At 37.5% G+C, this 22,232-nt stretch overlaps 1 protein-coding gene across 1 annotated transcript; it reads left to right on the top strand.

Annotated features, from left to right (window-relative positions):
- Nucleotides 1-2,045: 2,045 nt before the first annotated feature.
- fbln5 (fibulin 5) lies at nucleotides 2,046-13,266 on the top strand. The gene is made up of 11 exons (XM_084392123.1): nucleotides 2,046-2,343; nucleotides 3,365-3,419; nucleotides 3,691-3,739; nucleotides 3,837-4,157; nucleotides 9,363-9,485; nucleotides 10,174-10,290; nucleotides 10,421-10,537; nucleotides 10,704-10,826; nucleotides 11,107-11,233; nucleotides 11,362-11,557; nucleotides 12,589-13,266. The coding sequence occupies exons 1-11, from the start codon at nucleotides 2,300-2,302 to the stop codon at nucleotides 12,748-12,750; spliced, it is 1,434 nt and encodes a 477-aa protein (XP_084248249.1). The 5' UTR covers nucleotides 2,046-2,299; the 3' UTR covers nucleotides 12,751-13,266.
- Nucleotides 13,267-22,232: the final 8,966 nt, after the last annotated feature.

Here is a 22,232-nt window from a genome sequence, read left to right as displayed (position 1 = left end):
TCAAAGAATCCAGAAACAAGCATGATGTTTTCCACAAAATCATTACTAACTGATATTAATAAGTGTTACTTGAGCACCAAATCAGCATATTAGAATGCAGCAGATGCTATTGATAATTCAGCTTTGCCATCATTGCGTTTTAAAATATTGAACTGGATCAAATAAATGCAGACTTCATGAGCATAAGAGACTCAAAATAATAGTGTATGTAATGATATGAATGAATGAGGGATTTATTTGACTCTGTTATCATGATGTATTATGTTGCAATGTGTTAAATTCAGCACAGGCAGCTGTATTATGCTATTTCATACAAACATATACCATGTAAACAATTACTTTGCTGTAATGGCACATTTGAATTCTAGAAAGTATCTGTGGTGCTCTGAAGCAAATCCGTTGCACTAGATGGTGGAAACACTCTCAAGGTGTTGGACATAGTGAATGTAAGCAGGTGTCAGATTTTAATGTGAACGTTGCTCACACAGCACTCACAGAGCCAGACAAAATAACCCTGCCCTCACCAGGGAACACCTGCTTCAGCCTCCCACATTCCTTGCAGACATTTTTTTTTCCCCGCTGTTAGATTGTGTACATTTGAACCGTCATAACTCTGCTGTCTGTTTTATCAGCGTCAGATCAAGTCCAAACCTTTTTTATATCTCAAGATCTCCACCCAAATGGGCTTTTGCCCAGAGGGTGTGTTAATCTGGCAGGCTTTGAGCACCCCGGGCCTGAAAATATTTGTATTTCAAAGTCTAATGAATGTCATTAAAGAAATGTGCAGGAAAATCACTGATGCATTTAATGGCCAACTGAACTATTAACTGATGTAACTCTCGAAAAACTTTTCCTCTTCTGCCTCACTGTAGTAAGCCTACTGCCCAAGTTCACTGTTGACACTGAACGGTTGAGTTTATTTCCAGTGTGGCAGTGTGCTGCCTGTTGATGTGACCATTGACTCCATCTTCTTTCCTTTATGCATGCCAAAAAGCTCTGATAAAGTGTCTCAGTCTCCCAGTAGTCTTCCCCGCTGAATTCAGTTCGCATCTGGCTTGCTAGATGCTGCCAAACCTACTCTAAACTCAATTAATCAATTGACAAAAGCAAAAGCAAAGTTAGTTGATATAAAAGGAGACAATAAAAACAAAGTTTGACTGTGTATGTGCAGCCTTCCAGTCAAGTGTGTGGGCCGAGTGTGTTACAGCTCAAAGGTTAGCGGTACAAGGTTATTTCAGCATATTTACACTAGGCAATAGCTAATAAGATGCAGGTCAAGGTGAGACTGTGGTTATGGCCTGCTGTCCAATCACTGGGCTGCAGTGAACTTTTTATATTAATTTCTATATTAATTTCACTAACAGTGCTAGTGCTATATGTATAAGCTATGTTTGTTAATTAAAAACATTTTGTGTTATAGACAATTTTTTTGTAATAAATACTATTTGATAAATACGTGCTCTGTTTTTGACTAAGCCTACTTAATCAAACGCAGTTTGTGTGTGTGTTTGGCGCGAACTTTTTTAAAAACTTTTCTTTTTTTCTTTAAAGGGCCCCAGCCTTCGTTTTGACTTCCTTTGGTCCAAAATATGTTGCCCTGACATCGTTTTACACACCTAGTTAAATTTTAAGACCGTAATAGTTTTGTTTCGTTAAACTATACTGTTTTACTTTACTTTTAGCCTGAACAACTCTGTTTAATAGTGAATTTGGTTAATGGGGTACGCCGGACGCAGTGACTCGACACCAGTACATAGCCTACAGTAGCTCCTTCTAAATTTAAGTTAATTATGCGTCGTTTTATAGACTCTATGCTCGGTTTTCCTCGTTGTCGTCTTCCTTCTCGTTTTGAGTCTGTGGCAGCTCCCTGTGCGCGCTTTCGTTCCAAAGGGGGCTGTCTATCTTTGATGGGATCCAGCTGTTGGCCAAGTGCTCTGGGGGCCCGTTTATTTGCATTGCTAAACAATCCGTGGAGTGGGCCGAGTACGGAGAAATACAGCAAGATTTCTATTTTTTATATATAGTAGGACCCTCCTCTTACTATTGGTCAATGTTCTCACACGTTCTTGCCTTCGGTCGACAGGGCGGCCGCAGTGGGTAACCAAAGCCAAGTGTCTCGACATTCAAGTGAACGCGCGTACGCGGAGGGGGCGCTTTGGGCACTTCATTTTGCGCATTGGGTCCAGCGAGCCCGTAAAGGTAGTAAAACCACAAAGATCAACTCTTTTCCTATTGCGAGGAGTTTACGGGTTGGTGGTGTGACGTTCGTTCCAGGGGAACCACAAGGATCCACATAAACATGTTATTTGAACTACGTGGCTTGAGTTGGTCGACCAACAAAAGGTGAGTTTAATTAGTCAGCTGGTGCTTTATGGCAAGCCGTCTTAGCATACATTACTTACAACTGACTTATGCCACTTATTTATGATTTGCTAAGTAATCCTATATTGACTAGCCTAGTATCTTGACTTTTCATTAGATACTAGAGTGACTTATGTATTCAATTAGTCAATAATATTAATTAATTTGCTATGTCTCCATGCCAGTAGTGACAAGTAAATATGCCATTGTTACTGGTGACAAGTTGATAATTGCCATTGGGGATTTGTAGTTCATTTCTTAGTTCTAGTAACTATTCCAGTAGTTACTAATTATCTAATTTATTATGGACTAGTATATGCCAACACTTAAAATAAAGTTGCTGCCTTAAATTAAGTACAATAAACTTGGATGTTTAAGTAATTTCAACTTAAATTACATGAAACTGACTTTTTAAAAAATGAGTTAAATCTTGTATAACTTAAAAAAAAACAGTTTAAAATTGCTTAACTTATTTTGAGTTAAAGCAATGTAAAAATGCATGGTGTTATAAGTTGTTGATCATTTCATAATTTTTTTGTTTTTTGTTTTGTTTTTACAGTGAATTGTTACTATAGTAACATCAGCTGTGTTTTGCATTACTAGTAATATTACTATTAACATTGTCACTATTGGGATGGTAACTAGTTGCAAATAAATAAGTGTTAGTATGTAATAAATATGTACTAGTCACTGTTGGAATAAGAACTAGTATCTAATAAACAAGACTCTACTAGTGACAAATTGAACAGATATTAGCCACTATTGTATTTTTACTAGAAAATAAGAGCTGGTAACAAAACAGATGCTAGATATTTTTAACGATTTAATGTTAATGTGCATTTTCATAGTACTTTAAAAGATTATGTGAACCATGATAAGTTCGCAAAAATAATCCAACTTTTTGGTCGATATTCCTGGTTTTGAGTGAGCATTTAGTGCTTATGTCAGTGAATGAACCCTTGAAGAATTTCAATGTTTGACATATTTTGTTTTTTGTTTGTAGGATGTTGTCAATTTTAATATGTATCATATGCTGCATTCACTCTGGGAAAAGTCAGGTAAGTGATTTTCTGTTTTTTGTCCTTGAGTCATTCAAGCTTACCACTGTTGTTTGATGCGTTTCGTAATAAATGCTGATGCGTTTCTTGTTCTTTTTTGATTATTTTTACTTTTTCTTTGCTTTTCCAGTGCTGTTGTACATCTTAAGTACACATAAACATATGATAGCAATGCCAAACTACTTCAAAAAGCCTTCTTGCTGCACAGAATGAACTCTATAAAATGTTGTTTATCTTCTGGATTGATTATGAAATCCCCATTTTTCTCCAGTCGTGCACAGATGGATTTACTTATGACCGCCGTGCCAGACAGTGTATCGGTTAGTGGCATATCAGCTGTCGTGATATTATTATGTAAATTCAAGAACTTGAATTTCAAATACAGCTGTTAATGGCATTTCTCACATATACTTTCAGATGTTGATGAATGCCGAACACTGCCAGACCCGTGTCGGGGTGACATGCAGTGCGTAAATCAGAACGGTGGATACCTGTGCATCCCCCGTGGACTCTACTCCCAATCTTACGCCCGCAACAGCCCACGCTCCTACCCTGAGCCTTCCTATCCTGAAGAGTCCTACCCTGACAGATCGCTTGGATATCCTGAACCGTTCATCCCTAACAGTCCTCCTGTGGGAGCAGGCACTGGTTCAGGCCCTGGTCCGAGCTACCCAATAGTGAGCCGGTCCACTCCCTGCCTTCTCGGATATACACTTGGTGTTGATGGCACTTGTGTTGGTAAGTTTTGCCTTATATGGTTCTATACATTTCAGCATCTTGTACAACCTTGTTGATCATGGAGGTGTTGGTTAAAGATGCTACCAGAAAAGGTTGTAAGTTCAAACTCACAAGATTTGTACACATGCCTGGCTTGTTAGGAAGTCTTAGTCTGATTTAACCAAAAATAAAAAATGTATAGATAAATATATATGCATGGACAATTACTATCTTAAAACTATCTAAAAAATGTAATTCAAAGGGCTTTTGAGGTCATCAGAAATTCAGTCAGGTGTGTGGAAACCTTTATCTGGTAGTGTGAATTATCATATATGATAATATTTTCCCATATATCACTCCAGAGATGCAGCCAATGTAATAATATGACAACTAATGACAGATTGGTTTATTAGATTAGCTTTAGTTGTAGCAACTTTTTAAATGTGCTTATACTGTATGCCAGACTGAGATTTTGTTTTGAAAAGTACCTAATTCAGGTTTTGTGAAATGGTGACTAGACTAGAAAATTAATATTGTATCTAATAGCATCTTGTATGTAATGAACAATGTAACTGAATAGAAGCTACTATTATCTAATTAAAGTACTAGTATCTAATGAACAATAAGGCCCTACTAGTGACAAATGGAGTATATTAGTCACTATTAGATCATTTACTAGAAAATGAGAACTAGTAACAAAACAGATAGTTTTAAATGTTATCATGCCTTGCATTGTGTTTTAGAAGAATATGTGTACTAATTATTTGCACATGATAAAGTACCGAATTCAAGTTTAGTTCCCAAGAAGAACTTCATACATTCTGGCATATATAAAGCCAGTTCTTTATAATGCATAACACAAGCTAAGAAGAACTCTTTGAAACGTGGTCAATACTCACTCTGGGTCACATCAGGTTGTGGTCTTATGTTTACTTCATTTTCTGCAATGGGCCATGGGTCTTCTCGCTTTGAAATGAAGCAAAGACTCAGTTCTGTGCTGGACTGTAATTTAGTAACGGCTGTGGTGGGCTGAGTGGCATCTTAAAGACTTCAGCAGAATGAATCTCGTAATTTGGACTGGATCAGTCATTAGTGTGGAACCACAACATACTGTGGAACCTCAGAACAAACTACATCTTGTGAAGGGGCAGGAAGACACACAGGACCTGGCATTCAGCCCTGCTCACTGTTCCAACTTTACAAATACAACGAGACGGTTTTTGAGTTCCTTATTGGCTGTCATAAATCATCAGTTTGTAACTGGCTCTATGTGGTCTGCTTCTGTTGAAGTTGTTGAGCTGCATGTGGTGATATCTCCTGTGTTTTATTGCTTCCATCTAGATGGGTGTTATGTATTGTGTTATCGGAGTCTTTATTTGTGTCAGCATGTTGACCTATTTCACGTGCCATTTGATAAATGGTAGCACAAATAACTGCAGTGCTCTATTTTTCGATATGGTCTGCGGATTTGTCTCGAGTTGGTGCCAGCCTTTGCAGTTAATGCGTTCTCCAGTCTTCTCTTACTCCTCTGAAGAAACACAGTGATAGATTTGTTACCTTTTGAGCCCAAGACGGTCGTGTTATAAAGAAGATAGACGCACAGATGCGCTCATTAATGCGCTTTTGCACGAAATACTTGAATTGAGTAATGAAGATGAATGTTATTTCCTGTGCTAGATTTTGGACACAGAGTAAGGTCTTGTAGAGCCACTGAGACATTCAGTACAGCGGCATTTTAAGCTTGGATTAATCGTTAAAACCCGTAAAGACAAACCATTGCGGTTTCTCAGCATCTGTGGTCGTTCGTGCCAAACGTGAGGTCATTTGTTGTTGAATGAAATCTGTCATTGACCAGCTGTGCAACTTGTGAGCTTCCTTTGTACAGTGTGTGTTCAGTATTTATGTATGTTAAGGGATGCTGTTATGGAAGAGTAACTGTACAGGAAGTGTGTGTTAAACCATTCCATCATTCGTCTTACAGGTATTGCTGTGGTGTTAGCGACGTGTGTGTGTGTGTGTGTGTTTGTAAAACTAGGGAATGCCCACTCCCTGCCAGTGGCGCTAAGATGTAATGGACCAAAACGGTCAACCCAGTCAGTGCCTGAAATGTGTCCATCATAAGTCCCATCAATCCTGTGTTTAGCATCTGTACTTATAAACCTCTGAAAAACAGTTCAGTTCAGTTGAAACTTGAGAAAATAAGATCTAAAGCTCACTTATTATTCTGGAATGTGGATGCTTTGCATCAAAATTAAAGAGCTTAAATTATCTTATTCTAGGTGGGACCTTGAAACAGTTTCAAAATGTTGATTTGTCAAGTTGAAACTTGCCTACTCAGGCTGTGGGACTGTAACTGGTGTCTGTCAGCAAATGGGGAGTAGGTGTAGTACCGCAGACTAATTAATGTGTGTTAGCTTAGTGGGACGTCTGGAAATTGTAGTTTGATGTCATTATTAGCTCTGAGTCACTGAACTTAACTGTACTAACTGTAATGCTATTTTTAAAAAATGTACCGTTCTAATGTTTGGGGTTGGTAAGATTATGTTTCGTTTTGAAAGAAGTCTCTTATTCTCACCAAAGCTGCATTTATTTGGTCGAAGAACAGTAAGAACAATATTGTGAAATATTATTGTACATTTGAAAGCTGTTTTCTATTTTAATGTATTTTAAAATGTATTTCTTTGATGGCAAAGCTGAATTACCCCAGGCTTCAGTGTCACATGATACTTCAGAAATCATTCTAATATGATGATTTTTTGCGCAAGAAACAATATTTATTTTAATCAGTGTGGGAAACTTAATATTTTAAGAAACCGTGATTCTTTTTTCCAGGATTCTATGATGAATGCATTGATTTGAAATATAATATTTTGTAATTATAAATGATTTTACTGTCACTTTTTATCTATTTAATGCATCCTTAATATATATACATATATTATTATATATTATTATTATATACATATATTATTTTCTTACTGACCCCAAACTTTTAAATGGTACTGCAAATGAATTTCATTCATTTACACGTATCAACTATTTATTTTGTACTTACTGAGTGAAGTCAGTGTAGAAGGGTGTAAATCATGCTGAAAGAGCAGCTGGAGATATTTCTGATTCTACAGGTAAAGATCAAATGTTCACATGCTAATGGTACTTTTTGCTATTGTTTTACTATATTTATCTCCCAAAGAACTCTCCTTGTGGCTGACCGCTTGCACTAGACATTCCACACTAAACGTAATTACTACCCTGGCTTGCTGTACACCTCACGTTACTACAATGATTCCAGCTAATTCACATATGCTGTGTGAAGTGTTGCTTGACCGGGCTGCTTGAACTATTGCAGTGGTGGATTGTAAATGCCTTTGATATAATTTAAACAACCAGTGTGTGGCAACAGATCACGGGCATTAAATCTCTGGAATGAAGATGTGCGTATAGAAGCAAGAGCTTTGAGTCGGTGCCAAATTCTTGGGTCCTGGATTGACCTCAACATGTTTGTTCATATTAATCATCTACAACTGCATGCCTGAAAAGTTTAGACATGCATGTTTCTTTATGTTTAATTGTTTTGCTTTAATATGACAAGCATGTCCTGACTTATGAGTATGAATTCTAACACCTGTCAATCAAATGATTTTACAAATTCCCCGCCCTTCTTCTGTTTTGTATTAAACATTTGTGCAATTTGATTTTGCTTTCACCTACAATTTAGAGTGTTATGAACTCAGTTTAACATATTTTAGCATGTGTAAATCCATTTCATAGAATTGCACAGATTTGATGAAGGTCTTCAGATTGCATCTGGGCTTGCTTTTAAGGGATTGAATATCTCTGATATGAAGCTTAGATTTAAAGACCTCAACAACATCTGGTATTTGGACCCCTTGTTAAGTTTAACGAATTGTACCCTAGTAAACTTGTTAAAGGTGCAGTTAAAGTCTTGACTCCGACCACATGAATGATATCATTGATCTCTTTTTCTCTTTTACATACAGACACGTTTATCTCTCTTTCGTTTACAACCATGTCTTTCCTCTGACCCTTATTTAAATCATGTGCAGAATTTACTGAAGTCTCCTTTTGCTTTTCCCGGATCAGATCTGATCCCAAAAATGCTGGCATTCCCAGAATCCCTCAGATCAGACGTGTGTGATGGTACACATGTAATCCAGATGCTGTCCTGCTGGGCCTGAGCGGGTTTTCTGTCTCATGTGGCCTGCATCTCTGCTATCCGACCTGGCTGTAACGATTCCGCCTCATAATAATGCTTATTGCTTAGTGATATCGGTTACCAACAAACTGTGTAATTGTTAAGGATCTGAGCTGCTAACACATTGTTTCAATTCCAGGTAATGCAAAACATGTGACTGTCTTTGTGATTACTGTACAGTAAGGCACTTTCGTTGAAATGTCAAGAGCAAGTGAATGGGTCATTTAAAACTCATTTAAACATGTGCAGTTCCTCAGCAAAGCTGTGTTCTTGTCTTGCATTTGCTTTTTTGTTGTCTCGGTTTCATCTTAGGCCTTTTTGCCAACTTTTGCCTGTTTGGATTATTGTGGCTTAAGCACCTAGACTTTTTGGACTTTTCAGGCTTTGTGAAGTAACTTAAGGAATTTCTGCTCGGTTTGCCAGGACCCATTGCATCACTCTACCCATATAGTAACAGTGGGACTGTTGGCAGCTTTGACCAAAGAAACTGTAATTATCTGGCTTTCACACGGTCCCCAACCCCCGACTTCATCATGCCCTCATCACTTTTATAGTAACATTTGCTTTCTTTTAAAACATGTGACTTCATGGTCTGAGAACCGAGGGTGCTTGTTCGGTTATTTAAGGCATATAATGCCCTCATAAGGAATTGTGCTGATAATGAACGAGCGAGAGTGGAACGGGGAGATAAGAATTCCAGTTTTGGAAATGTGTTGTGTAAGACTAGTTATTTGTGTAAGATGTGATAGTAAGGTTAGATTTATGAGGTCAGGGATGGAGTTCGAGAACAGACCTGCTAAGCGTGAAGTAAAGAACATCGGTCCACTCCACATAGAGCAAGCAATCAGTGGGACAGATTAATGCAACTTCATAAATCAGAAGAGCTCATTGTAAGTTACATACACCAAGGGAAACAGATGGATTGTTTCAGGTGAGTTTCTAAATTGGACAGCGGTGGGAAAAGCACAAGTGAACTGAACTGACAGTGTCTTTCTTTCATTTTTTTTTAGATGTTGACGAATGCGAGACAGAGTCTCACCAGTGTAACCCGACTCAGGTGTGTATAAATACAGCCGGTGGATATACCTGCTCATGTACTGAGGGCTATTGGCTGGTGGGTGGACAGTGCCAAGGTAAGATTACGAATGCCTATAGGCCCTAGTTTGATGTTACATGCTTTAATTAGTGAACTCTGAATGCCAAGCGACACAACATTACATTACACAGTTAGTCCTGTAATAATCCAGTTTTGATGATTTCAATGTTAAAGTACACTGCCATACCAGTACACACAAGTTTAGGATCAGTTTTTTTTAAATAAACGAATACTTTTTTTATTTAGCATGGCCACATTAAATTGATTGAAAGTAAAGATATTAGCCAACAAAACTGTTTTCAACATTGCTATTAATAAGAAATGTTTCTTGAGCACCATATCAGCATATTATAATTATTTCTAAAGGATCATGTGAGACTGAAGACTGGAGTAATGATGCTGAAAATTCAGCTTTGCATCACAGAAATAAATGACATTTTAACATATATTAAAATAAAAAAAAACTGTTTTTTTTTTTTATTGTAATATTAATGATATTTCACAATATCACTTTTAAATTTGATCAACCTTGGTGATCATAAAATACTTCTTTCAAAAACATAACAAAATCTTATTGACCTGAAACTTTTGAGCAAGAGTGTATATTAAAATCAAATTACTTGTTTAACAGTTCAATGGCATTACAATTCCGTTATTAGAATAGTTGAATTCAGTTGTGACAATTGTTTTGCGTATTTAGTGCTCTCTAACTCACCTTTCTTTAGACATTGATGAGTGTCGCTATGGTTACTGCCAGCAGCTGTGCGCTAACATCCCTGGCTCATATTCCTGCTCCTGTAGTCCGGGATTCCTCCTTAATACAGATAGCAGGACATGCCAAGGTGCACACATACACATGAACATACTCGTTACAGTTTAGCTTAAAGTAAAGTTGTTATTCACTAAAAACCTTGACGGATGCCATCTTCTTCCATCCTTCATTCTTCCTTCTTCCTTTAACTCTTTCGCCAGATGTGGACGAGTGTGAGACAACCCCATGCTCTCACGGCTGTTTGAACACATACGGCTCATTCATGTGCACCTGTGACGAGGGCTTCGAGCTCGCCTCTGATGGGACCACCTGCAACGGTAAACAGGGGAGGAGAAGAGATGATTGGAAAGGAGAAAGATAGGGCGTTCCGGTTTAGAGGTTTTAGAGATAGGTTTAAGATGCGTGTTGCCGGTATTTGTATGTGTGAGCTTGTGCTTTGAACAGTGTGTAATGTGTTTACCTTCATCAATACATTGTTCCCAGATCTGGACGAGTGCAGTTTCTCAGACTTCCTTTGTCAGCACGTGTGTGTGAACACGCCAGGATCATTCTCCTGCGTGTGTCCGCCTGGATATTATGTGTATGAGGATGGAAGGAGCTGTGAAGGTAACAGTAAATTTTTATATTTTGTGCTTCTTCTCTAGTGCATATTTGTATAAATGTTTCTTTCGCCTTCTAGATGCACTCAAGGAAATATTTCTCACATTAAACCAATAAAATGAAAATATGTCACACACATACACACACACGTCTGGTTCACTATCTTTGAGGGGACTCTACATGTATCTACTGCACAATTTAACTTCCTTTACAATGATGGTTTTGTTGTTATTGTTGCTGCTGATAATGATGATAACCTGACTCTGTTGTGTGTTTGATTTTGAAGATCTCAATGAATGTGAGTCTGGTAACAACACCTGTACAACAGCACAAGTGTGTTTCAATTTCCAGGGAGGTTACACATGTCTGGACCCTCTTAGATGTGAACAACCTTACATAGAGCTCAGTGACAAGTGAGTTTATGAATGCTGATGATAGACAACTTGTTTGCTGTAATCAAAACATGAAGTCAGTCATTTGACTTTTTGGTTTATTGTCGAACAGATGCAACATGTTGTTACGTTTTCTCTTTCTCTCTCAGTCAGTGCATGTGTTCTGCGGAGAATCCCGCATGTCGGGAAAAACCCTTTACTATCCTGTACAGGCATATGGATTTGTCTTCTGGCCGCAGTGTTCCTGCTGATATATTTCAGATGCAGGCCACCACACGTTACCCTGGAGCATTTTACATCTTTCAGATCAAGTCTGGCAACGAGGGGCGAGAGTTTTACATGCGGGTGAGTGAGTGGGCTTCTGTCTGTATATCTGATGCCTGTTGTAAAACACTTACTCTACCAGTCAAAAGTTTGGGGTCAGTTTAAAAAAAAGAAAAAAAAAGAGAAGCTTATATTTGGCAAGCATGCATTAAAGACATTTATGATGTTACAACATTTTCCCACCATTCTAAATAAAAGCTGTTCTTTTGAACTTTCTATTCATTAAAAAATCCTGAAATAAAATGTACCTGGGTTAAATATTAAGCAGGACAACTGTTTTCACCACTGGTTATAGAAAATGTTTCTTGCGTAGCAAATCAGCACATTAGAATGATTTCTGAAGGATCATGTGACACTAAAGACTGGTGCTTTAAATTCAGCTTATTTTAAATTGTAATAATATTTCACAATATTACAGTTTTTACTGTGTTTCTGATCAAATGAACTTCAACTTGGTGAGCATAAGAGATCAGTTTTCTTTCAAAAACCTTAAAGAATTGTACCAACCCCAAACTTTTGAAGAGTATCGTATATATAAAGGTGACCACTAGAGGGAGCTTTAGGATTTCTGTGGAAACCTTCTGTCAAAATGACTCTGGAGCCAAACCACAGACTCTTTATTGGTCCTGTGTCCCTTAATGAATAAGCTGATGAAATCTTGTGAAAATCAGCATTCATTTATAAAACATGAAGTATTTATTGTCATTTCAACACCTGTGCTGTGAAATGAAATAAAAATACTGTAACACTTTAGTTTAGGGACCAATTCTCACTATTAACTAGTAGCTTATTAGCATGCATATTACTAGGATATTGGCTGTTTATTAGTACATATAAAGCACATATTAATGCCTTATTCTGCATGACCATATTCTACATCCCTTAATCCTACCCAATACCTAAACTTAACAACTACCTTATACTAACTATTAATAAGCAGTAATTAGGAGTTTATTGAGGCAAAAGTCATTGTTAATAGTTAGTTCATAGTGAGAAACTAAAGTGTGACCAAAAATACATTTCTTATTTACTTTTCTTTCTCTCCATCACAGCAAACCAGTAATATCAGTGCAACTTTGGTTCTGTCCCGGCCCATTAAAGGACCAAAGACCATCGTTCTAGACCTAGAGATGGTTACCGTTAATAACGTCATCAACTTCCGAGGCAGTTCAATCATCCGCCTCACAATATTTGTCTCCGAACATCCATTCTGAGGCTTTACAAATGAATGAACCTCTGACCTCTCACCTCTTCATGGCCCCATACCTCCATCATGGACTTCCAATCAGGCAGCTGCATTTCTTCATTGTTTTGTTCTGTGGTTCTGGACTCTCATGTGGTCATCACCCTCTCTGTCTGCTCTCTCGTGGGCGGAGCTTGTGTTGATCTTTGATATTTCATGATGCAGGTTTTTAATTAGGCTGCCTGGCTGTCGCAGTGTCACACATGTACCCGTAAACAGAAGAATATTTATGTTGTGTTTCTTTTGTCTCATGTGTTTGTATTTCCCATTGTGCTTTTTCTTCCCCCAATTGCAATTTCTTTTTTTCCTTTTTGTAAAGCTGGATTTGCACCCGTTCTTCAGCACCCGTTACCCAGGAAAGTTTCAGAAAAACTAATTTGTTTGAAAATTACCATTGCATCTGTGCAGAATTTCCTCTGTGTATCTGTTTTTTATTTGACAGGTAAAGAGAGCCTGGTCAATCAATAAACAAAAATTTGATGACCTGAAATTTTGTTTATTTGTGTTCACTTTTAACAAATTTAGACTGGTGCATAGAAACTTAATGATGGCATTAAAGGGTTAGTTCACCCAAAAATGAAAATTCTATCATTAATTACTAACCCTCATGTCGTTTCAAACCCGTAAGACTTTCGTTCATCTTCGGAACACAAATGAAGATCTTATTGATGAAATCAAATGAGAGCTTTCTGTCCCAGACACATCTACCACTTTGATACTGTTGAGGCAAAAACAAGTAACTAACAAAATAGCATCAGGCATAAGAGACATCAGGATTCAAATTGTCCTTAAAAGATATTTATTCTTGCAAGAATGTTCCCAGTCCATCCACAGTCCAGCTGCAGGTGGAGTGAGACTCAGAGCAGAGGTTGGCCAGCATTTTTATAGTGTTATCTCTTGTCACCCTCCACAGCACAAGGAACAAAAGGGACCCCCCTTGACCCCTCTTGACCCCTCCCCAGCACGGGAATCTCCTTACCTCTGAAATCTCACACACACACACCCTGCAGCTGTATCAATATCATAAAAGAAACTCAAAATACATCCAAAGAACGCATGGCATTCATTTGCTAAATCATTGAAAATAAAATACAAAGAAAAGATAATTTTTTTCCACAACAATTCCTCCTCTTTATCATTCTCTGATAAACAACATAGAAAAAATTCACTCTTGTTTTCTAATCAAACCCATTATACTATTAAATCTTTAAGAATAGAATTAATTCAAGTCTTAATTCAAGAACAGTTATACCCTTCATGTATATCAATACTAAGCCCTAATTTGATTCAATCAAATAAAATCGCAAAACTTTTCTTCAACCATTAATTGGTCAACATTTTCTCCAGATATGTTGATCATCTCGTTGCCTCATGGACGTTCCATCTTCACCAATATGACACTTTGTGTGCTGTTGAAATGGTCTTTTTCCAACGTTGGCAGGAGAGGTATGTTCTAGCGCATATCCTTGATCTTCCACTTTATTCTTCGTTGTGGCGTATGGGGTTGCTGATGAGATGCTTGGACCCAGATCCTTCCAAGATTTTCAAATCCTTACAAGATTTTCCCTTAGATCACGATCGCACCCCCACTGGAATGAGTCATTTACTGTCTACTGTCACCTGCGAATGGAGGCCTTAAGTGATTTTGTTAGTGAGCGCGTGTCTTGTCGTCCCTTTGGTGTGACCTGTGAAATTTTCAACCTGAAACATATCACCGGATAATTTCTTGCTCATTGAATAGCACTCAGGGTCCTTGTTCCCCTGAAAAAAACATTCAACCCATGTTGTTCATGTTAACAAAACAATACAGAATCAGTTCTGTTTGGTTCAATCCATCCTGACATCCTGCAAAATGAAAATTTTAAGTTAGGCATTACACAGGGTTAGGCACTGTTTCTTCACTTTGCTCATGCCATGCGCAAAAGTCTGCATCTTCTGTAAAGAAAAACAAATGTTGAGGTTATTGTCACATAGTTTTCTTTTGTCTGCTGTGCTGCCACATCTGCTCCGGCGTTTCCTGTCAAAACAATTCTTGTTATTAGCACACTTAAAATACAAACAATGCACACAATTAAACCCAATGTCCTCCCAACATTTATCTTCCCACCTGTGCGATGGCTTTCAGCAAATGTGAACCCCTTAGTAAACCAGATCTAGCTGGTTAATACAAATAAAGTTCTTCAAATAAACCCCTCCTGGACTTTTACTGTCCTCATATACCGATGAGGTCAAAGCTAGATAACCTCTCAGCCTGCTGTGAAGACAATGGGTTTAGCCCTCCCCCCCTGGATTTACTGTTTTTCCCACCTGTGAGGCCGAAATGTCTTTGTTTGTGGCCTGAATACAAATTATCCATACTAAAAGTTCAAGGACTCATCTGACCACTTGTTTTACTGTGCGTTCTCTTGTTCCCGCCATGAGCATATTCATCCTCCTCTTGATGCCCAACACCCATCTCGTGCATAAATCTAACATAATAAAATTCTCTTACTTTTATCAGACGCTTTTATCCAAAGCGACTTACATTTCAAGGTACACATTTACATTCTTATCAATTCTTGCTTTCCCTCGGAAATTGAACCCATGACTTTGGCGTTACAAGCGCTAACGCTCTACTGTTTGAGCTATAGAAAACTGCAATATTTGTTAATATTTATTTGGTGACATTTGTTTGGATAAAGTTTGCTAACCCAAACGTTGTCCTTAAGCCAAATTTCTTTTAGACATCTTTCTCTGCCTCTGAAATAAAAATATTACTTAAAACCACAATTTCATCTTCTTATCAAATTGTTTTTTAAGGCAATGGCCCCTAAACCCTATTGTTTGGTCTCTTAATCAGCTGTCATCTACGAACATTCTCCAGGTCATCAATTGGTCAGGTCAGGTCGTGTACACTTTGTCAACGTCAGTACACTTCGTCAACGTCAGTCGAATAACAATCTTCCCCTTTTTACAATACATAACTGTTAAGGGCTCTCTGGATAATCTGATATTTACTTAGCCTACTGTACGTGTTTGTTGCTGTCAAATTTATAACTTTTTCTCAACACATGACTGACGGCTATCTACGACTTCACAATTCTAATTTATCAATACTTAAACCTGTCCAGAAAGTAATTCAAATCTACTGCACATCATGAATGACCAAAATAATAATTAATAGACAGAGCTCGATGATCAATCAACTTAAAGCTCATCCTGTTCTGTGTTGCCTTCTCATCAGATTGACTCACAATCCTCAGCTTTGTGAAATTTCAATTTCAAAATTTCAAATTTGTCATTCGCCTTAACCCATCTATAATGCTAAAACACTTTTTCCAGAGGTTAATGACAAATTTATACACACTATTCAGACAGAACAGTTGTCCTAAACTAACACATACTGTACAAAACATGAATTCACACTCACACTCTTCCCTGACTATGAACCGCTCATATTTCTTATTAATATCTTTTATCTAAAAGGATTCAAATTTTAAATGACATTTTAACCTTACATTTTCCTGTATCTTTTATCTAATGTTTTTATGGCCTCTTAACCAGTTTCAAAGCATGTCTGTTCATTATCCATCTGATTTTAGAAAAGTCAGCTGGATTGTTTTGGTTCATTATCTTATTTTGCTCCAGCTTTCTTTGGCTGACTGATAACAGAAGAACAGACAGAGTACCATCCTCTTCCTCCACTCAAGCAGTCTCTTTCTCTCTCACTATAAGCAAATAATCTTTTCAACAGCCTCCTAGGACTGTAACTAAAATAATCATAGTCATATTCAATCGTTCTATGATCTTTTCTAAGGTTATCTTTAGTTTAAATACTCAATTTACCTAACCTTTGTTTTCCAGAAAATTCTCTTGAGTCATCTTTAGCCACCACCATGTCTTATAGTGGTCCTTTGTCATGTCTAAATGATCTACAGGAGTCAGAACTGACACATTAGTTCAGCATCAACACAAATCTCTGTGTTTTCCTTGCTCATCAGGCAACTAACATTACAATTTTTTTTTTTTTTTTTTTTTTTTTTTTTTTTTTTTTTTTTAACCTGTCTCCACAACAGATAACCACTAGTTCAATGGTCTCTGCTGGCTCCTGAATGCCCATTCAGATCAGCTCTTAACCTATAATTGTCTTTTCTTCAGGGTGTTGTCCCCTGGCATAGTTGCAGACACTTGTCAGAAAAACAAGCCATTCAATCAACGCGGTTTCTGGTGAGTGGTATATAGAGGAACTCACATTTTCTGGGTCAGACGGCCGTAACTTCTTACAGCTCATCTCGCCTCTCAATGGTTTGCTGATGCTGCTGGCCTCACAGTCACCGCTCAACTCTAATACCTTTCTCACATAAAAACACCTCCATCAGGAAATGCCCAGTGTTTTTGCGTGACCCTTCTGTCTTAGGTTGTCCTTTTGGCCTAAAAGATCGTACCCGTCGTTGAAGTAATCACTCGTACACACTGGTAACCGCTTTTTCCCATCACAGAATCTGTGACCGTTTTCTTCAACATAATCTGTTGTTTTCTGGAGCTTAGGAAAAGGCGCATTCAAGAGTCATCAGAGCCATTCTGACCTAATAGTGTTCACAGGGAGACAGGTTAATAACAACAGTATTTAATCACTTAAATTCATTAATCATCTTAAAGGTAGCAACCTGCTTAGATTATAGTCAGTGAATTTAGATCACAATCGTACATTCAGTGTACTGTTACTTCTGTAGCCGGAGCCATCAGCCCTGTTTTATGGTGGAGGCTAAAATCAGACAAAGAAGCGGTCCTAAAATAAACTAGTCAAAAATGTCACTTCTATCATTTAAGGTCTGCATTATTATTTTAAAGACTTCTTTAAAATCATTCAGTTTTACTTTTAAAACATTTACAAATTGTCCTCTAAATTTGTCAAATCTGAACTGCCTGTAGCATGATTTGTTTTAGCTCTTCCGCATCTATGAATCTGTTCAACTGAAACACTGTGCTTTACACAGCCTCAGACAACAGGTTTCAGCTGACATTGAATGAGAGAGAGAGTCTTGAGGCATCAGGACTGGTACACTGCATTCTCATAAACCTTTAACTTCAGACTTTATCTGCCATCTTTTCTTTAACTGTAGCCCATCTTAAGGCATCTTTTCCATAAATTACATGTATTGTAATTTAGACATTACAAATATCCACTCCGAATGAGTCTCTGTTGCACTGAAACTGTGGCAGTTTCAGTTACAGCACATGCCAGATTCAGATAAGCAAACCTGTTTTGGCCAAATCACAATCTTATCTTTTAAAATCAACATTAACAAGCCTTTGTTTAATCAAATGCCTTTTACACATTTTACATTTAGCAACTGTTAATCCTGTAACACTGCTTCTGTTTATTTTATCTTAAAGAAATAATACGAATTATTCTAGTTCTTAATAACAATTTCATTTCAATTTTACTTCAATGTTTTCTCTAGGAGTTTATCAATCTGCTTCTATGATTCACTTTTGAGGCTGCTCCCTGCTTGTGATACATTTTTTGATTATCATTATAAATCATTCATTAGATTTGTCTCTCCATATCATCTAAAACCTTATCAAAGCATTTCATTCAAAACACAATCATCCTTTTAGTGACCGGTACTTTTAAAATATTTTGCAACTCATTTAGCTCATCTGTAATTTTACGTCCACCGGTACTTTTTATAGTTCTTTTCCTTTCAAAAGGAATTCCTTACACTTAATATCTTTCAATCTTCTTAACAACTTTCAAAAGTTTATCTATCAACTTTCTTTTCTCCCTCATCTACTTTTACAGTCATACAGTGCGCATACAGTCACTGAATGACCCAGCTGACTGCAATAAAACACTCTCTGTTATTCTGCCTTTTATCTTTCTAACAGCTTCACCCTATTTTGCACTTCTGAAACATTGTGTTGTATTCAGGAAATGCAAACAGAGCCACTGATAAGTTCTCTGCATTCTCCCCCACTGTCCCAGCTGCAAATTCAATTACAATAGCCGAATCACAATCTTCATCATATTAACACTGATCTACTTTCTAACTCATATTAACACAGACTTTTCTTTAAATTTGTGTCATTTTGGCACTTTCTTTCTTTGGAGCCAGTTAAGTTATTGTTTATCTTTCTAATTACAATCAAAACTTTTACTAAACATCATCTGCAAATCTCTTCAGAGCGTGAGCAGAACTGCTTACAGCATTTGCTCTCTTTTATCTCACTATTTATCAGGACTGTTCAGTTACTCTTCATACAGTATTAAAACTTTAACGTGTCATTAATTTCATTAACACTGGTTTGATAGCTTATTCAAATGATTAGTATGCAGATTCAACTTAATATTATCATTATTCAGTCCCACTTATCTCTACTGTTCCACAGAAACCACAAGATTCCCTAAATCTTGTTCTCGGTCTCTAAATTACACACAGCTATCCTAGATGCTTGCACCTTCAACTCTTGTTACAAAAATATGGCAATCTATTCTTAAATACCCTTGTTTTCATAACATTAATACAATAAAGCATTCACATCGTCATTATTGGCAGAACATTAATTTTCATAAGCGACACGGAAAATCTAAATATTCTAAACGGGTTTCACAAAGTTTCTGTCACACGTGTCTGGGGAAATGATCTCCAACCCATAATTTCCTTTATAAAACAATATATTTCCTTAAATGGCTTAATATCAACAAAATATCCAATCTCTGGACATTTTCTAATTTGATATTATCATCAACAACACTGATTACAAAACAAGTATACATTTAACATTCAGAAGCTGGTTTGAACAAGCAAGCGCTGTTGCTGTACTCCCAGCATAGCTGGACCCTTTAGGTTCAAAAGACAATCGTTTTACTTAATGAAACATTCCTTATCTTTATATCATGTTAATCCCTGTTAATCATATTCAATGCCTTATTTTTATCTAAAACTCACTTTTCATACCATTTCAACTTAATTTGACTTAATAGTTCCATGAACTCTATCGTTCCCTACATGTCAGTTCCTTCTGCATCGACTCTGTTCTCTTTTATCTGCTTCATTCCCATCCAACAATTCACTGTCCGTTCACAGTTTTACACTCATGAACAAACTTCAACAACCCTTTCTGACTAGTAACGGATAAGTTAGCATTTCAGAAAACCCTGTAGGCTACCTTTGTACAATCTCATATGCTCATCATTCACAACACTGCTCAAATCATCAGTCATAACTTTGCTCAAAGTTTCATCAGCCACACATAAAGATTTCCAACCGTTTTTTTTTTTTTTTTTTTTTTTTTTTTTTTTTTTTTTTCATTGCAGGTAGCAGAAAGTAAATCAGCGTATGCATTCGTGTGTGCGTCCTTTACACACATGTTTAACACACACATAACAACCATTCTGTTTTCCCTCGTTCTTTTCTATTGATTCTTTTACGACATTGAGTCTTATCTTACTCAAGGTTCCCACCTCGGGGAAATACATTTACATTTACCACCATCATTATTTCTCCTTTGACAGAAAATTGGTGTATAAAAAATGATCTACTTTACTGTTAGATGACCCCATTTTGGCTGAGTTCCTCTTTTCTGGATTTCACAATTCGACACGTGTCTTACAGAATCTGTCAAACGTCTTCGACAGACCCGATCTTTTACTCCGAGATCGGACGGACCTCTGCTTGTTTACGTTCCACTCAAAGTTTTCTCACGTGCGCTTATTCGCTCGCTCAATTCTTTTTACTTGATTAATTCAACCTGGTCTTGTAATTACGTTCCACTCAAAGTTCCCCCACGTGCGCTTATTCGCTTGACTCAATTCAATGTGGTAAAACTTCGAGTAGAGCACAATCACCCAGAAACTTCTTTTTTACTTGATTAATTCAACCTGGTCTTGTAATTACGTTCCACTCAAAGTTCCCCCACGTGCGCTTATTCGCTTGACTCAATTCAATGTGGTAAAACTTCGAGTAGAGCACAATCACCCAGAAACTTCTTAATCCTGTAACTTTCTCTAAGGTTTACATAAATTTCGAGTAGAACGTAATCATCTCAGCAGCTGTGATTTCTCTGAATCACCAGTGGATCCCCTGTCCACTAACGAGCTAAGTGAGGCAGAAACTGGTCTGCTTTGTCAGATCGATTTCTCCCCATAAAATTTGTGATTAACTCACCTTTCGCTCGTACCAAAAAGCAAAACTCAGCCAATATGGTTCACGTTCACTCACAATTATCAAAATAATTTAACTGTCTCTTACCCGAGATGCTTTTACTGCCTCCGAGTTCTTTCTGAATCCAGTGGGTTCCTCCTGGCCCTGATAGCAGTTTTGGCTCTTCTCTCTCAATTCGGCGAGGTAAGACTAAAGCCTTTTGTGCTTTAGGGTGATCAGTCCGTCAATACGCTTTCTCAGGGCCAGAAGAAACCTCATGGTTCGCACTTCTGACACCAACTTGTTGAGGCAAAAACAAGTAACTAACAAAATAGCATCAGGCATAAGAGACATCAGGATTCAAATTGTCCTTAAAAGATATTTATTCTTGCAAGAATGTTCCCAGTCCATCCACAGTCCAGCTGCAGGTGGAGTGAGACTCAGAGCAGAGGTTGGCCAGCATTTTTATAGTGTTATCTCTTGTCACCCTCCACAGCACAAGGAACAAAAGGGACCCCCCTTGACCCCTCTTGACCCCTCCCCAGCACGGGAATCTCCTTACCTCTGAAATCTCACACACACACACCCTGCAGCTGTATCAATATCATAAAAGAAACTCAAAATACATCCAAAGAACGCATGGCATTCATTTGCTAAATCATTGAAAATAAAATACAAAGAAAAGATAATTTTTTTCCACAACAATACTTCAAAAAGTTTATAAAGAGATCGTAAAACTATGAATTGAGCGGTTTAGTCCAAATTTTCTGAAGAGACTTATTGCTTATAAACATATTTAATTTAAGCTTTTATTCACATTTAAACATTGGTCAGTGGAAATAAATAGAAGCTCAACCAAACCTGCTTGACGCGAGAACAAACCTCATCCTGAAGCTCAAACGTGCTGTGTAAAACACGAGAATGAACCTCATTGGTTCTTGCAGAAGCTCAAACGTGCTGTGTAAAACACAAGAATGAACCTCATTGGTTCTTGCAGAAGCTCAAACGTGCTTTGTAAAACACGAGAATGAACCTCATTGGTTCTTGCAGAAGCTCAAACGTGCTGTGTAAAACACGAGAATGAACCTCATTGGTTTTTGCAGAAGCTCAAACATGCTGTGTAAAACACAAGAATGAACTTCATTGGTTCTCGCACATCAAGCTAACATGCTTGAGCTTCCGTTTACCTCAACTGATGTGTGCGTTGATGAATGTTTATATGTGAATAAAAGCTTAAATTCAATCTGTTCATCATATAAAGCGATCGAGTCTCTTCAGAAAATTTCCTCCTAACCGCACAATTCATATGGATTAGTTTTACGATCTC

Source organism: Rutilus rutilus (genome assembly GCF_951802725.1).
Source record: "Rutilus rutilus genome assembly, chromosome: 20".
NCBI classification, from domain to species: domain Eukaryota; kingdom Metazoa; phylum Chordata; class Actinopteri; order Cypriniformes; family Leuciscidae; genus Rutilus; species Rutilus rutilus.
Note: the sequence above shows the minus strand (reverse complement) of the source record. Positions and strands in the feature narration are given on the sequence as shown.

Excerpts from the sequence above, each read along its gene's own strand:
- fbln5 (XM_084392123.1), top strand. The coding sequence starts at position 2,300 with ATGTTATTTGAACTACGTGGCTTGAGTTGGTCGACCAACAAAAG. Across the intron at positions 11,234-11,361 it reads TACATAGAGCTCAGTGACAA|TCAGTGCATGTGTTCTGCGG; the intron begins GTGAGTTTATGA and ends TTTCTCTCTCAG. Across the intron at positions 11,558-12,588 it reads GGCGAGAGTTTTACATGCGG|CAAACCAGTAATATCAGTGC; the intron begins GTGAGTGAGTGG and ends TCTCCATCACAG.